The sequence below is a fragment of the Chlamydotis macqueenii genome, chromosome 2 (assembly GCF_036417535.1).
Source record: "Chlamydotis macqueenii isolate bChlMac1 chromosome 2, bChlMac1.mat, whole genome shotgun sequence".
Lineage (NCBI taxonomy): Eukaryota > Metazoa > Chordata > Aves > Otidiformes > Otididae > Chlamydotis > Chlamydotis macqueenii.
Window position 1 is genome coordinate 25058869 of NC_141557.1, and position 14906 is coordinate 25073774.

At 34.8% G+C, this 14906-nt stretch overlaps 1 protein-coding gene across 2 annotated transcripts in view; it reads left to right on the top strand.

Moving 5' to 3' along the window:
- The window catches only part of VPS50 (VPS50 subunit of EARP/GARPII complex), a 90541-nt gene that overhangs the window by 48687 nt on the left and 26948 nt on the right, over positions 1-14906 (top strand). For both annotated transcript variants that reach the window (XM_086742332.1, XM_086742331.1), the window contains exons 17-20: positions 1605-1695; positions 3257-3433; positions 8076-8194; positions 9024-9130. In XM_086742332.1, the coding sequence (XP_086598458.1) occupies positions 1605-1695; positions 3257-3433; positions 8076-8194; positions 9024-9130 (494 nt within the window). The remainder of the gene's footprint in view (positions 1-1604; positions 1696-3256; positions 3434-8075; positions 8195-9023; positions 9131-14906) is intronic.

Sequence of the window (14906 nt, forward strand, 5' to 3'; positions counted from 1 at the left end):
AGTAATCAGTTCTTTGATTGTGTAATTTGAGATATGTGGCCTCCTGGGTGGTGTGGTGTTTTAAAGAACTGCCAACATAGAGAAAGCTTTCATAGGAAGTGGTCACGTCGTTCAAAAAGTGTAGAAGAGCAATGTATTACTAGAGCATATACGAAGCCTTTTTTGGTGTAAAAGTTGATTATTTTGAAAAAATAGAATGGGCTTTTGGCAGAGAACATCAGTAAGGCAATTTTTAGAATGCAGTTTACTTTTGTTCTGGTATGTTTGTAAAAAGGTGTGTCTGATCACCAAAGCTTTTCAGGGAACAAATGCATCAGACCTTCTGTGTGTACCACTTTCTAGACATGTATGCTGGTGAAAAAGAAGAACATTTGTTCAAGTACTTTGTCACTGCTTTCTTTAATTTCAGCATTGAAATGATACAAAAACTGGTGCTGTGTGGCTTTTAAATGTTTGCTTTTCTGTGACTCTTTCTCCTTAGTCTTCCTCTCGAAGGATATTCATCTGTAACGCTGGTTTTCACAGCATCTCTATCTGTTGTTTCTGTTGGCTTTACTGAGAAAAGATCTGCAAGCTACAGGGTACTTAGCGCCTCAAAAATAGTGCTTGAAGTCTATTTGCATTTAACGGGTGAATTTAAATAGACATAGCAAACTGTAGTTGTAACACATTGCTTGTCTCGTTGAGGCAAGAAAATTTTAATTGTAATGGTGGTTATAGTTCATTATTGAAATTGTGGTATTTCTAGAATATTTTACTGTTTAGTTACAAAGCCAGTGCATAATTTACCAACTGCTACTTGTTAAGCAAAACAATATACCATATATTAAGAAGAAAAGATACAGCGATGTGACCTCAATAAGCACTCATTGCTGTCTTTTCCTGTGTGAGTTCCTGCTTATGTGGCAAAAAGACTTTCTTTATTGAAGTTATTTCTGCTTATGGCTGAATGGATGCTTTTCTAATGATTAAAAACATAACAGAAACAATGTAGAGATGCAATGGCTTGATTATGTTTCCCTAATACGTTTTCTGTATTAGTACCAAGGTAAAGTTAAGCTACGAAAAAAAATACAGCTTAGGAGATTAATAGCATTTTAACTTTTTTCTTTTCTGAAAAGTGAGATGTCTGTAGAATATTAGTTCTTTCCACTTCGTTTTGCTATGTGTTGGCTTCAGTGTTTCAAAGAAGCATCTATCTTGTTGTGGGCTCACAAAAGCTGTTGTACTGTTAATAGAGTGTTTGTATGTATTATATTGCTTTCTACAGTTTACATAGAGGGGAAAAAAGGTCTAGTATTACTGCATAATCATAGATCTTCCTCTATATTTTCTAATGGTTTTGACAAAAAAAAAATTGTTTCCAGATTTTGGAGATTTACATTCTTTGAGAATTTCTCCAGAGATGTCATAAACCATGTGCTCTGTTAGTAGCCACAGCTTTTAGGTGATCTGTCAGTTGAAAGAATGAGTTAAATATCTATTTTCAAGTTTGACTTTTTATAAGTTTTTTTAACTTCACTGTATAAGTTAAATAATTGTCTGCTTCCTGATTAACTCTTGCTATCAATTAAAAATATTTATTTTTTTTTTTTGTATTTCAGAACCCGTCTTGAAGAATTAAGAATGTTTTTGGAGAATGAGACCTGGGAACTTTGTCCTGTTAAATCAAGCTTTAGTATTCTACAGCTTCATGTATGTTCTATGAATAACACATACAAATATATTAATACTTTAATAGCTGAGAGTCCAGATGTTCTGAGAAGTAGCAAGATCCATTAACTACTGTGCGAATGTTTTTAATGTCTACTAAAAAACTCTAAATTTCACTTCATGATATTGAAAACTTAAAATTCAAATGCTTTTAAAACAGTAGTGCTCCTGTTTCAGGCAGATGGAGATTTACAGAAGATGTTACAAGAGTACAGAAAACTTATAAGCATAATGACAGCCTTTATTTTTCATGTTTTAATGTGCTGCTAATGTCAGTTTTTAATTTCTAAATTATTTATCTGAGAGTAAGATGCTAAGATATGAATGCCTAAAAGTAGTCGCATAGACAACTCACTAGCTTATACCAATTTTGGCATCTGTTTCTGGAAACGTAGGTCACACTGGCTCATTTGGAAAGGGAAAAAAAAAAGTTAATAATTCTATGGTGAAGTCCAAAAAGCAAGTAATTGGTCTGCTCACCTGCTATTCTAAAGGGATTTTTGTGAAGTTCAGCATGTGGTGATTGAATTTTACCTCTTTTGCCAAATGAAACATGGGTGCCTAAAGTGGTGAAAGCGGATATAGCTGAGCAATCTCAAGCAAAACATAGTTTTGCACCTTCTGTAGAGTTAACTGTAAAAGTGTGCAAGAGGCTACTGGGGCAATATATAGCATGGAGGGAAAAGGAGTGAGGACTGTCTGTGTCATCCAGTAGCAAAAGAAATAGTATTTTTGATAGAGAAATGGGGTTATAAATCCATACGTGCCACTCTGGGAACTGGAGAAGCAGAAAATGGCAGACAGTACTGATTCATTTAAAGAAACAGAAATCTAACATTGCATGCTTTTAACTGCATATGTTTTGATCTTTAAACCTTTATGTAAATGATAGTGTGCATTTTGCCATTTATGAAGATCAATAGCTAGAGTTTAATAGATAAAACTGATATGTCAACAGAGATAAGTCAAAGTTTTTAGAAAAATATGTCTAAAGTCATACCTAATGTGGCCTACTCAGTCCATATATTTGCAAAAGTCTGTGCGCTCACCCAGTTTTCAGAAACTTTATGTGCAATGGGTTTGAAAAATAAGAAATTTTGAAATAACTTTTTCAAAATAAAATATTAAGGAAAAAAAATTCAACTTTAGTAAATTACTAGGTAACTTAAGTAAAGAAAAATACTTTTTTTTTTTTAATATAATTTAGGTCTTGTTTTATCTTCCAATTTCTGTGAAATAAAAAACCCACTTAGCTTTCACCTAGTTTTAGACAGCAAATACTTTCAGAATGCAGGAGATGTATTGCATGCCATAGCGAAAAACCACTAAAATTAGAAAGACCAGCAGTATAAGACTGCCAATTTCAAGGTTAACGTGAGCCAGCATGAAAAGCATTTTTAAATAAACACCAAGCTTTGGCTTAAATTTATCATATCAGATTAATTGTCCACAAGTTTGTTGTTACACTCTGTTTTTATGGAACTGGAATCATACTGAAACTGTGTTGTTGGTCATTAAAATTGTACTTTATTTCTGTTAATAGGAATTTAAGTTCATGGAGCAGTCACGTTCCCCATCTGTGTCACCCAGTAAGCAGCCTGCTTCAGCAATTTCAACAGCAGTAACGTTATTTGAGCAGTACTGTAACGGAGGAAATCCATTTGAAATTCAGGCTGACAGCAAAGATGATGAGACAGAAGATGTGTTAGCTTCCAATGGGGTATGGAGTGTTTCGGGGCTGGGGGGGGTGAAGCAAATCTTGCTCTCAGTAAATGATTATTTATTTTGTGTATCAATGATAGCAAAATATTTTAGTACAAGAATCAGTTAAATGCAGTACTGTGTAAAATCTCAAGCCACTTTAATCCTTTAACTACATAGGTTGCTTTGCTTTTAACAGTGACAGAAAACTAGGCATCCTGTTTAAAGTTCAGTTTGTTTTGCAGTGGATCAGTACTTTTTTCCACTGAAGTCAAGTGTTCCTGAAGGGTAGCAACACATGTTCCGCTTAAACTAGTATTTTTACAGGGGTTTATGTTAGCTTTCTGTGTGGAAGTAATTTTGTCATTTTAGAACTGGCTTTCTGGCTTCTTAGGAAAGAGTCATTGTGAGTTGCTCCTTCTGTTGTATTTGTTCACACCTACGTGATTTGCCATGGATTATCTGATGTTTGTTAGGCAGTTTTTAATTGTAATTTAAATGCTGAGGACACTCACTTTACGGTAGGATCTACTATAAAACTGAGCAATACCTTTTTTTCAGAATTCTGTCAAAATCTAGCAGTGGTCAAATATGTTTTACTTTAAAATTTTGTACCATTCTCTTAAATGCTATATTAACATATTTTTGTTTAAGCTTTTGCTCCTGTTTATCTCTTTGATGAATAATGTTTTCTTGGGCTTTTTTTCTGTGATAGGGTTGGGTTTAGTTTAATTGTTTAAGGTTAGTTAATCCAGCTTGTCACACTAACGACTTTCTGATTTTCAGCTTCATGTTTCTTGCTTTCCCTGTGGAACTTCACTTGCAAAGCAGCTTGATCTGTATCTCACATACCCGAGTGTGATGCTGCAGTCTCTTTCCTACTGTATCACTTGAAGAGAAAATATAATTGATTGGCATAAAATATTGTTGAATTGTACTTAAAGGAAGGTGCTAGAGACCCAGTTTCCAGGTGGTAGTTCTTCCCCTGTCAAGTAATACAACAGAACGTATGTCCTACTTTTTTGTGTCAGTAAACTCAGAAGAGTTGCATGATTGTCACTGTAAGACTATGTAGACTCCAAATGAGCATTTTAAGCAAAGATGAATGCACTGCAGGGCATGTTCAAAACTGCAGAATTCCATGGTACTTTGTTGAAACCCACTCTGGAAAAAAAGCTTTTGAGGAATCTGGGCAGCCATTTGGTAGATATTTGCTAAAACGATCCTTAGTGAAATAAGGATTAATGATGATACCAATGGTACTTTTGAGGTTGTCAAAATTAAAGCTCCCTCTACTGAAGAGTTCATTTCAGACTTTTGTATATGTTTTTAAGTAGTTTTGCTTTTAAAAGATTTTTCTGAAGAAAAGGGACTAGAAAATTAACTTAACTTTGGTGATTTTTTTTTTTTTTTTTTTTTTTTTTCCCCCTCCGGTACAACTTTCTTCTGAAGTTTGACTCTATCACAAATGTATAGAACTGTCATCACTTGCACTGTGAGTGCAGAAATACATATCAAGTATTTCAGGATATTTTTTGCCACCATTTACATGTATAATAATTAGGAAGGTGTGAAATTATTTTCCAAAGATGATATTAAGTGAAGCTACGTGACCCATGTGAGTATACTCTCCGGGTGACCATTCTACCTTCCTTTTTCACATTTTTTAATCTCCTCTCTCCGTTACCAGCTGTTTCAAAGTGCTGACACATAGAAAGAACTCTTATTCATAAAAAAAAAAAGTTACATCTATTTGGTTATCCTTTACATAGAAATAACTTGCTTACGTAATGTGGGATAAAATTTCTACAAAGGTTTTATGTTTCAGTTTCGTAACTGAATGTATAGAACTCAGAAATGTTCAGCTGAGGTGGAGGCATGCTTTAGCACTTAAAATTGAAATTATTTCAGATGGACATAGCAAAATTTTATTTTTTGCGGCATGCAGTTGTGTTTCCAGATATTTCAAGAAATGGCATGACAAGGACATAAGCAATTTATTTACTTGTAAAATGATCTGTAGGACAGTAAGAACTGTCAGAATTTCTTCTGAGAATTTTAAAGTCTTTTTAACTGCTTCGTTGTTGCAGTTCTGGACAACTGAAAACAGACCTCTGGATCCAGTCACCTCAGCTCTGTATCTTGAGCTTCAGTGAGGTGCTTTATGTCCCTTTGATATAGCTCCCCAAAATACCTTTGTTGTGATACACTCTTTAACTTCAATGAGTCTTGCCACTGTCTGATGGGTTTGTTTGTGCTGATTACTTAAACGCTTGTGAACTGATGATTGCTACAAGATATCTGAATTCCTTTTAGCATTTTAAAATTTTACTGCAGACTCTGCATATTCAGAATGGATTTATATGGTCTCTTCAGGTTGAAGTCACTATTTAGTAGTTGTGAGTTACTACATACTTTAAAATACAGATATTTTTATGTCATTAAATAACTTTTCTGGCTTTCATAGCATTAAGTTTAGGAGACTAAGTATTTTTCCATGGAAAAAAAAATTCTCAAATTCTCGTAATGTATGATGTTAAGACAGTTAATATGTCAGCTGTCATATTCATGTAGCATATGAATTGTAGTTAACAATTCGTAGTCGATTTATCATTTTGCTATCACTGGATTTTAATTGAATTGACATGTCATTTATTATATATCAATGCATAATAAGTGGTAGTAATTCTCCATGCTAATGTTCCAGCCAAGTTCATTAAACTATGACTCTCTTTGTCCTTAATCAAACCTGAAATCAGCTAATTTTTTAAATAAACTAAGCTGCTTTCATTATAGCTTTCCTTTTACAGAAATGTTCATGAGGCAGAAATTTTGCCTGTGAATACTAATAATCAGAACATTTATTTTTAGTCTATGTCTCATACTACATTCTTTTTTTCTATCTGATGTGGGCTTCCCACTTTTACAATATACTACTTTCATAGTTCTAGGCTTGAAAAACCTCCATAGCTTGGGGCCTGGGGCCAGGAATTGCAATGCATGACTCAAAAAATGTATTTCTTAGTGCATTTTGGGTGATTGAGAGACTGGTGTTACCTTAGTGTATCTTTCTTGGTTTTCCCCTCTGGAGAGCGGTTGTATCCTTTAAAACTCTGCCATTTCTTGAGGTTCATGGAACCGCACTGCTTTTGTCATATGTGTCATTATTGACTCCTTGGATAAAATAACTTCAGAGCAATGTATATGTTAAGGAAAAGTTAAAAAAAAAAAGTGTCGTGGTCTCTTTTAAAATGCAAGTGCTTTCTGGAGCCTGATGGATATGCTTAATACCGTGGTAGTTGTGTGGGTATTCAGGAGAAAGGGTTATGCTGCAGAGCATCAAGTATTTGTTTTCCTTTAATCTTTTCTGGGTTAAGAAATTCGCATTGCGAAAAGATTTATTTCATTATCGAGTGTCTTAAGCACCTATCCTACAGAGAAACCTAGAACACTTGAAAAACAATTTGGCATGAAATACTGCTTTTAATTGTGGTGAAAAAAGATTGCAAATTTCAGGTGTATATTTTTTTAATTAAAAAAAAAAATCCCAATTGTACACTTTTAATATGTTTGTGTGGCTTGGTAATTATAAAAAGCATTTATTATCTGTGCTTGTGAATAGTATAACATAACTCATAATCTAGCAATAATAACACATGTCTACCCTGGAAATCCTGTATTGTATGATATATGCTGTAGCCTGTGTTGCTCATTTTTTCCTCGGTTGTTCATTTTCACTTGTTAGGCTCAAACTTTCCATCTTTGAATTGAAAATAGTTCTCTCACAATCTTTGAAATGCAATTCAACAATTAGAGTGAACCATTTCAAAAAAGGAAAAGTGCAGCTGGGTGTTTGGAGGCAGTAGTTATCTGTAACTACTTACACTTCTTATTTTTCAAAAGATGCAATTAACATCAAACATTGTTCCTCAGTACAAGAAGGCATGCCTTGAAGCAGGTTAATTTATCTGCACTTTCACATTTTTCATAGGGTTATTTTGGAATAATTTGTTGCATTTGAGACAAATGAAGCAAATGGTACATGAAGCTTTCTTCTATCAAAAAGGATTTGTTTCACTGATAATTAGTTAAATATTTCAAATATCAAGATCCCGTGCCTTTAACTAGGTAAAGGATTTTTGTATATTTCAAAACAAAATCAAGAACCAATCTGAATAAGTATTTTTGTGAAGCAATAGTTTAGTCCGTCTTGTGTTAATTATTAAGGGTTCTGTGGTGCCAGGTTCTTTTGGTTTATTGCCACCATATGGATACGTTTTGAGATTTTATTACTGTTTTTACAGATTGTAAAGCAAATAATAAAAGCTGGTATTTGATATATGGCACTTGATATATTGATATAGCAACAAGAAGGCAAAAAAAATTATCAGTAGCTGGGAGAAACAGGATGAAGCAAATATTTACTCTTTATCAACTTCTGAGAATAGAAACTTGTTTAGAAATGCACTTACAAATGGCTTTGTGTAATTTGCCTGCTGCGTTTTTAATGAACATTGTCAGCAGCTTTTCAGCCAGCAAGGCTATTTGTATCCTGGTCGAGGTAAAAGCCGAGAAGTGACCAAAACGCTACATTAAATGAGTGACAATAATATAAGGTAAATAATGTTAGTCAATTTTTTTTTTTTTATTTTTTTTAACAGTATGAATCAGATGAGCAAGAAAAAAGTGCTTATCAAGAGTATGATAGTGACAGTGATGTTCCTGAAGAGTTGAAAAGAGATTATGTGGATGAGCAGACAGGAGATGCCCCTGTGAAAAGGTAAGTAGTCTGTGTGAGTCCTTGGCCTCATTAACATGCATCACAGTACTCTAATTAGTTCATTTTCTGTTTAATCTATGCTCTACAACAATGGAATAATAATCAAACAATCTTTATGCTACCTGCACAGTTAGAAAGTCTCAGCACTTAAATCTGTGGAAGGGGGAGGAACATTAAACTGCTCATCATTATTGCAGAAAGAAACTTTAAAAAGCAAGATTTTGAAGGAGGAAAAAGGTTCCCTGAAGCAGGTAGTGGAAAACTGATTAGCAAGCGTTAGATGTTAGCTGAAGATTCTTCTACAATTGCTGTTGTGCACATGTATAATTTCTGCTGTGTCAAAAGCAGTTGTTTGCAGACAAATGGCTTGAGGCTTGGGCTTCTGCTTTTGCAGAACAAAAGTAAACTTTTACAGATAAAAAAAATTATTCTGTAGCTTGAAGGCAATCATTTGGAATTTTAAATTATCTTTTTTTTTTTTTTGTGACTTGCATTGTTTTCATTTTCTTTACTTCATAAACTATGAATTTGACTCAGAGTGGTTAAAATGATTGCTGAGGACAGACAGAGGCCTGCAGAACTCTGGCCTTGGCCTACAGCTCAGAAACTCCTGCCTCTAGCACAATTTTGTGTAAATTAGGCCAGCCTTCTATCTTTAAATGTTAGAATCCTAACCCAGTTATGCTTTGGCATAAATAAAATACTGGAAGACATACTGTCATGTGAAAAAAGTGGGGAGGAGGATTTATTTTCTACTAAATCTTATTTATATGTCCTTGAATATATTAGGCCGTCACATTTGATATATTTTGGTTTGTTTTCTTTAAAGTGTTTCTCGAGAAACTCTGAGGAGCAGAAAGAGATCAGATTATAACCTCAATAAAGTGAATGCACCTATCCTAACAAACACTACGCTGAATGTAATAAGGCTTGTTGGTACGTAGAACAATTCTGGGTTTTTATGTGTTTTTTCATTTTAATGCAAACCTATAGATTATAGGAAATATGTTAAATTAATTTTAAGACTTTTAAAAAGATACCTGGTTGGGTTCTAGTTCCACTCTTTGAAAATGTTAATAAAATAGAAATTAAAGCACTAAACCAAAATATTTTTTTAATTAAATAGACAAACTTGGTTGTATCTTGTGAGTTATTTTTACTTTCAAATTTAATCTGCTTGCATAATTTGATTTTAACCAATAATGGTGGATTATTTGTCCAAAATATTGAATGCATAAAACTAGTGGAGATAGAAAGGAAACAGATTAATGTTTTATGTTGCTAATGTGTCTTGGTCAGTTAAATGCTTCATGTTAAAGTAGTATGTTACAAAAGAAAGAACTTAAAGACTGAGGATTTTTTGCCCTTTCATTACTCAATTCTCACACCCAGAATAACTGTTTTTGCTACATGGCAGACAACTAGAAGAAAAGTACCCTCCCATACTGATAATTTCAGTAATTGGAATGCATCCTAGAAATCCCCAGGGAGTTTAGGTAATCTCTATCCTTGCAGATGATCAAGGTGCGACTAGACAAGCCCCTGAGCAACCTCATCTCCTTAGACCAACTCTGAGCAGGAGGGTGCACTACATGACCTCTGGAGATCCTTTCTTGCCAGAAATTTTCTGTGAAAACACTTCCCTTCAGTTCTAGGTGTAACGGGATTGATTTTTGTCATCATTACGTCCATTTGATTATCTAGATAATCGTACGGTAGCAATTTTCTGCTACCGACTTTCATTTTATTTCTGAAGAATGGGAAGTAGCTACCTAAATTATCAGGTTAGGGAGAAGAGAGCAGAATTCTGTATGTGTTATATTAATTAAGTTTGCCTTCAGTGTTGATGTGCTTGGTAATTCTTGCGGTACTTCTGAGTAAGCCGTTTTTAAGAGATTACTCCGACACCTGGTTAGTAGCTTTTGCTGTCTTAGAGGGCAGCATATAAAGCAGAAATTAACTTTCTAAACCTTTTTTGTATTTTTTTTTCCCTCTTGGAGCATCTATAATATAGGCCTCAAATAAGAATTGAGATCACTCTGTCATAACTTTTCTGATACTGATCTGTGACTTAGGTTGGAGAGTTTTGTTTGCTACCTTCTAGTATAAGATTTTGCTCTAAGAAAAGTTAGGATTGAATCTAGGAATCACACATGGCACTTTCATGCAAACCACTTGGTCTTCCCCCAGCCTGTGTCCTAACGCAGTGTAAGAGTAGGTGGAGCTGAGGTTCTAGTTTTCCAGTTTTACGTAAGGAGTATATTTGTGGATTCTGGCCATAACCCCAAACTTAAACATTATTTACAAAGCTCATATATATGCTTTTTCCCCCTTCTGGAATTACATTTAATTTTCAGTATTTCTGCTGTTGGGTGTGTTTTGTATTGTTTTTGTAATGACTGATAATAGTGTTATTTGCAACATGGAATTGGAAAGGGACCTCCTGCAGCCTCTGCTAGAAGAAGACATGTCATTTAATACTGCCTGTAAATACACTTGTTTTGAGCTCCAGCTTAAGTATACTTCTGTTTAGTTCTCACCACTTTATCTAATAGGAATTCTATTCCAGAAGCCTTATCAACTTAACGGTGTTTAAAAAAAATTAAATACATTATCCCTCTATTTTCTGCCCACTTGATTTTATGCCAAGATAAACTTTTATATTTAACAGATTGTGTTCTTCTTTCATGCATACTGCCCTGCTGTTTTCACAGAATGCAGTCCCATTTCTTCTTAGTCTTTGATTTGCTAAACTAAATGTGCCAAGCTTTTTCATATCCTCTGTGTTTATCTGCCAGAAGCTTAAGTTCCCTACTTTCCTACCAGTTCTTTTTCTCCTCTTGTTATGTTACAGACTTATCTGCATCATGTGCAATACTTTGCATGAGATCTCCCTGTGTTGTGTCACTGTTGTGTTGCAGCATCCTGATCACAAGTTACCTCCTTTTTGCACCTCTTTGGATTTCTGCCAGCTGCTTTGTCCTGGCAATTCAGTCCATCTGTAATGAGCTTGTGCAGGCAGCAGGTCCTTCACTTTCCCAGTTTTTTCCAAGGGATGAGCTGCTAGTTTGTAGTAGAAAGGTGCATGTTTTTAATTAATTGGTCCTCAAATGCATGGCTTTACATTTTGTACTGCTGAATTGAATCCAGTTTTTATTACAGGAGTCATCTAGTTCCTCCAGTTTCTCCTATACATTATGTCAATCCTTTTCTGTTTTGATGGTGCTTCCCTATTTTTTTCCATTATCACACTCTGGTTTTGTGCCAGTGTCATTCATGAAAATATTAAAGAAAAGGCCAGTTGCTGGAAACTCCACTAGTGGCTTTTCCAGATAGCCGCCTTTTCAACACACTCCATTCTGTCTTCTCTTTTATTGGACCTTTACTCATTTAAAAAACTCTAGCTTTGCTTGTTTACTGTGCAATATTGTTAAATTAATACTTTCACTAAATCCCAGATAGGTGAAATGTACTGTGTCTTCTGTCTAGAAAATCATGGAGGTTCCTTAACAAGAATATGTATCTTAGGCTGGTACAGTTCACTTCTGGTAGATCCATTATTTGTTTTATCTTAATTTTGCCTCTGTATTTCTGCTTCGGTCACTTCCATACTTTCTTCAAAACTTGATCTGAAGTCCTACATCCTACAAATTAAAGTAGTGGATCAATAGTTACTTGGATTACTTTTTCCTCTACTGGAATATGTTTTTATTTGCTGGTTTTCAGTTGTAGTGGTACAACTGAATGTCTTAACTGCTTATCGCACATACAAGTTATTACACTGATTACCAGACTGGTGATTTCACTGCTATTTTTTATTATGCTCTAATTCTTTCGCTTTTGTAGCTTGCATGTATTAAGGTCTTTTCCAACTCATTCTCAGTGTGGCTGAAAGTGGCCAGTTCAGTTCTATTAGTCACTCTATTCCCCTTCTCACTTTTCTCACTGTCAGTATCATTGTGCTCAGTGAAAACCAAGGGAAATTATTCATTCTTGCTTTTGGGTCATCTTGCTTGTCTATAATTTTGGTCCTATCATGTCCCCTCAGTTTGGTTTGCTTTTGTTAATGTCCTGTAATTGGAAACCTCCTAATTTTTACCTGATTTGGAAAATATAGTTTTCGTAAGACTTTTGGTACTTCTAGCTCTTAATGTAACTTCCTGAGCAAATAGGTCTGTTTTTCCCCTTTGTCCCTAATCATTATTTGTTTTCAGTTTCTTATGTTTCTAATATGCAATGACCCTGCCTCACTTTTACCTTGGTTTGTATATTTTTGAGGAATACCACCTTAGCCCCCCCCTCACTAAACAAAACCACACCTGCCATTTGGTATCATAAATGAAACAGGGTTTTTTTGCACTGTATTTCTTTTAGATATAAACTGCATATTACACCTCTACCACAGAAGTTGAAAATACCTTCATCTTTTGCCTTTACTTCTGGCCTTAACATGCGAATATTTCATTCGCATCCCCAGGGGCATCAGACACTTTTCTTTAACTAATGATTAATGATTACAGAAACAAGAAACAAATAAGATACCACTATTTAGCCAAACTATTGGATTTATTAGTTTTTCCTCCATTCTTGTCTCATATCTTGTCTCTTGAATCATCCCTGTTAAACATAAAGATAATCATGTTGTTGCTTGGCAGATTTTGCTGGCCGTGATGCTAGGTTGTGGCAGATCCAGGTATGATCCACTCCCCTGGATTTTCTCCCTGGAGACAGGAACTCTGTGGAGCGTGGTTGTCTTTTAACAGCAGTCTCTGCTGATGCCATGGAAGGCTCCAGTTTATCTCACTCAGATTTTTGGCTAGGAAAATGCCATGAGATTTAACACTAATTTAAATTAATATAACTGAGATGGTTGCTTAGCATCCCTTCATTATCAGTGGAGAACTGTAGGTAATTCCAGATGATGACTGATTTTTTTTTTTGACTCTTCTGGATGTCTCTGCCTGCATGTCATCGCATAAATGTCTTAGCACTTGTCTTCTGGAGCTGCTTGCCCTGTGCACAGGAGACCTAGACAACTAGTGTGGGCTAAGGGTCTAGTTTTTACATGAAGTTGGACAAAGTGAATTGCATATGCAAGACCAGCGATATGGCGCCTCAAAAAATAAGCAGGGAAGGAACATAGTACAGGGTACATTATATATACGTCCTGTCTACAGAAAGCCTATACTCAAAAGTTCTGTCCCTTCAAAGTAAGGCTCTATTTTAAGAGCCATTTCTTTTGGGGGCAGTAATGTGGGTACTTCAGTGGTTTTTGACCCTGCTACATTTTGTCACTGATATTCCTGCCTCCTGTGTGTTGCATCAGCATAACTTTTGGTAGCTCTGTCAGCTTCTTGAGCTTAGTTAAAAATAAATAATAACGGAAACTAGGTTTGAAAAAGGAAGTCTGGAGTTAGAGGAAGATACAGATTTAAGTTGCCCAATCAAGTAAGAAATTGTTGCCTCACTTTTTAGGAAGGAATGTTATGCAAGTAGTAGTACTCACTGAATAAGTGTAACGGTGCTCGTAATCCATTTTGAACCTTTTCTATGAGCTGTGTGTTTTGTAGGGAGGCTAGATGAATAAAACAAAGTGTAGCTTAATATTTGTAAACTATACAAGTGAGTTGCTGTGTATAACTGAAGTGGGAGCTGCTATGATTTCATTTAATTTGAATTTCAAGTGAACAGTTCAATTTATCTGGTTTTCCCTCATGTTAATAAACAGGTAATTATTTCTCTGTTTCCAGAGATTAATTCATAGATTAATTTATAAGGTTAATTTTTTTCCTATCAAGTCATTGCATATTGACTTAAAATGTAAAAGAAGAGTGAACCTGTGTTAAATTTGTATGGAATATATTGCCGTAGGTCCTATATATCAACAAGTATAACTAATGACTGCCATTGTATATGTTGATTGGGCGATTTCTTATTTTAATTAATATCTTTCTGACTTAGACGTTTACCCATTAAACCATTTATTTTAGATTGGGGTTTTTTAATGCCTTTTTTGGCCTCATTTTTGCTTCTGTTGTGAAAGTTTTTTGGGAAGAAACTCTTAGATTTTGCTTACTTTAAAACCCATTAACTTTAAAAAAACAATAATTGTGATAAGAAATCTCACAGCAGAAATCTTGTAGCTGAAGTAAGTGATGGGTCACATAGCATAGAGAACATCATGGGACTTAAAAATATCTTAAATAGTACAATTTTTCAAAATTATATAAATACTGTGGGCTTTTCACTTTTTCCTTCAAAGTGATATTTTAGTTCCTAATGGATGTCGTGGGAAGCTGCAAGTTTGAAATTGTGAGACTCCTTAGGAAATTATTTTACTAATGACTACTGATACACTAAAACTGTAATATGTATTATTCAGGAGATTGTATATTTATCTACCTTTTTGGTTTTAGGGATAGGTTAGTCTGATGGACAGTCTTTTAAGGACAAGAGAAGTGCTGGAAATAAGGCTTCAAAAGAAATGTGGCAGATGTTCAGCAGTTTTAGCTATTAATGGAGAGCCTCTAGAAAGTCAAGCTACTTTGAGCTGCTGAAACTTTAAGTCATGTTTTCAAGTATTTCTGGAAGTTTCTAGCATAGTGTGGATTTGGGCTGTTAATGCTGGTTGGAAATGTTCTCATCTACCCCTTTTTGACCCAAAATAGGAACTTCAGTACAACTAGGTAACAATGTATAGAAGTTAAAAGTT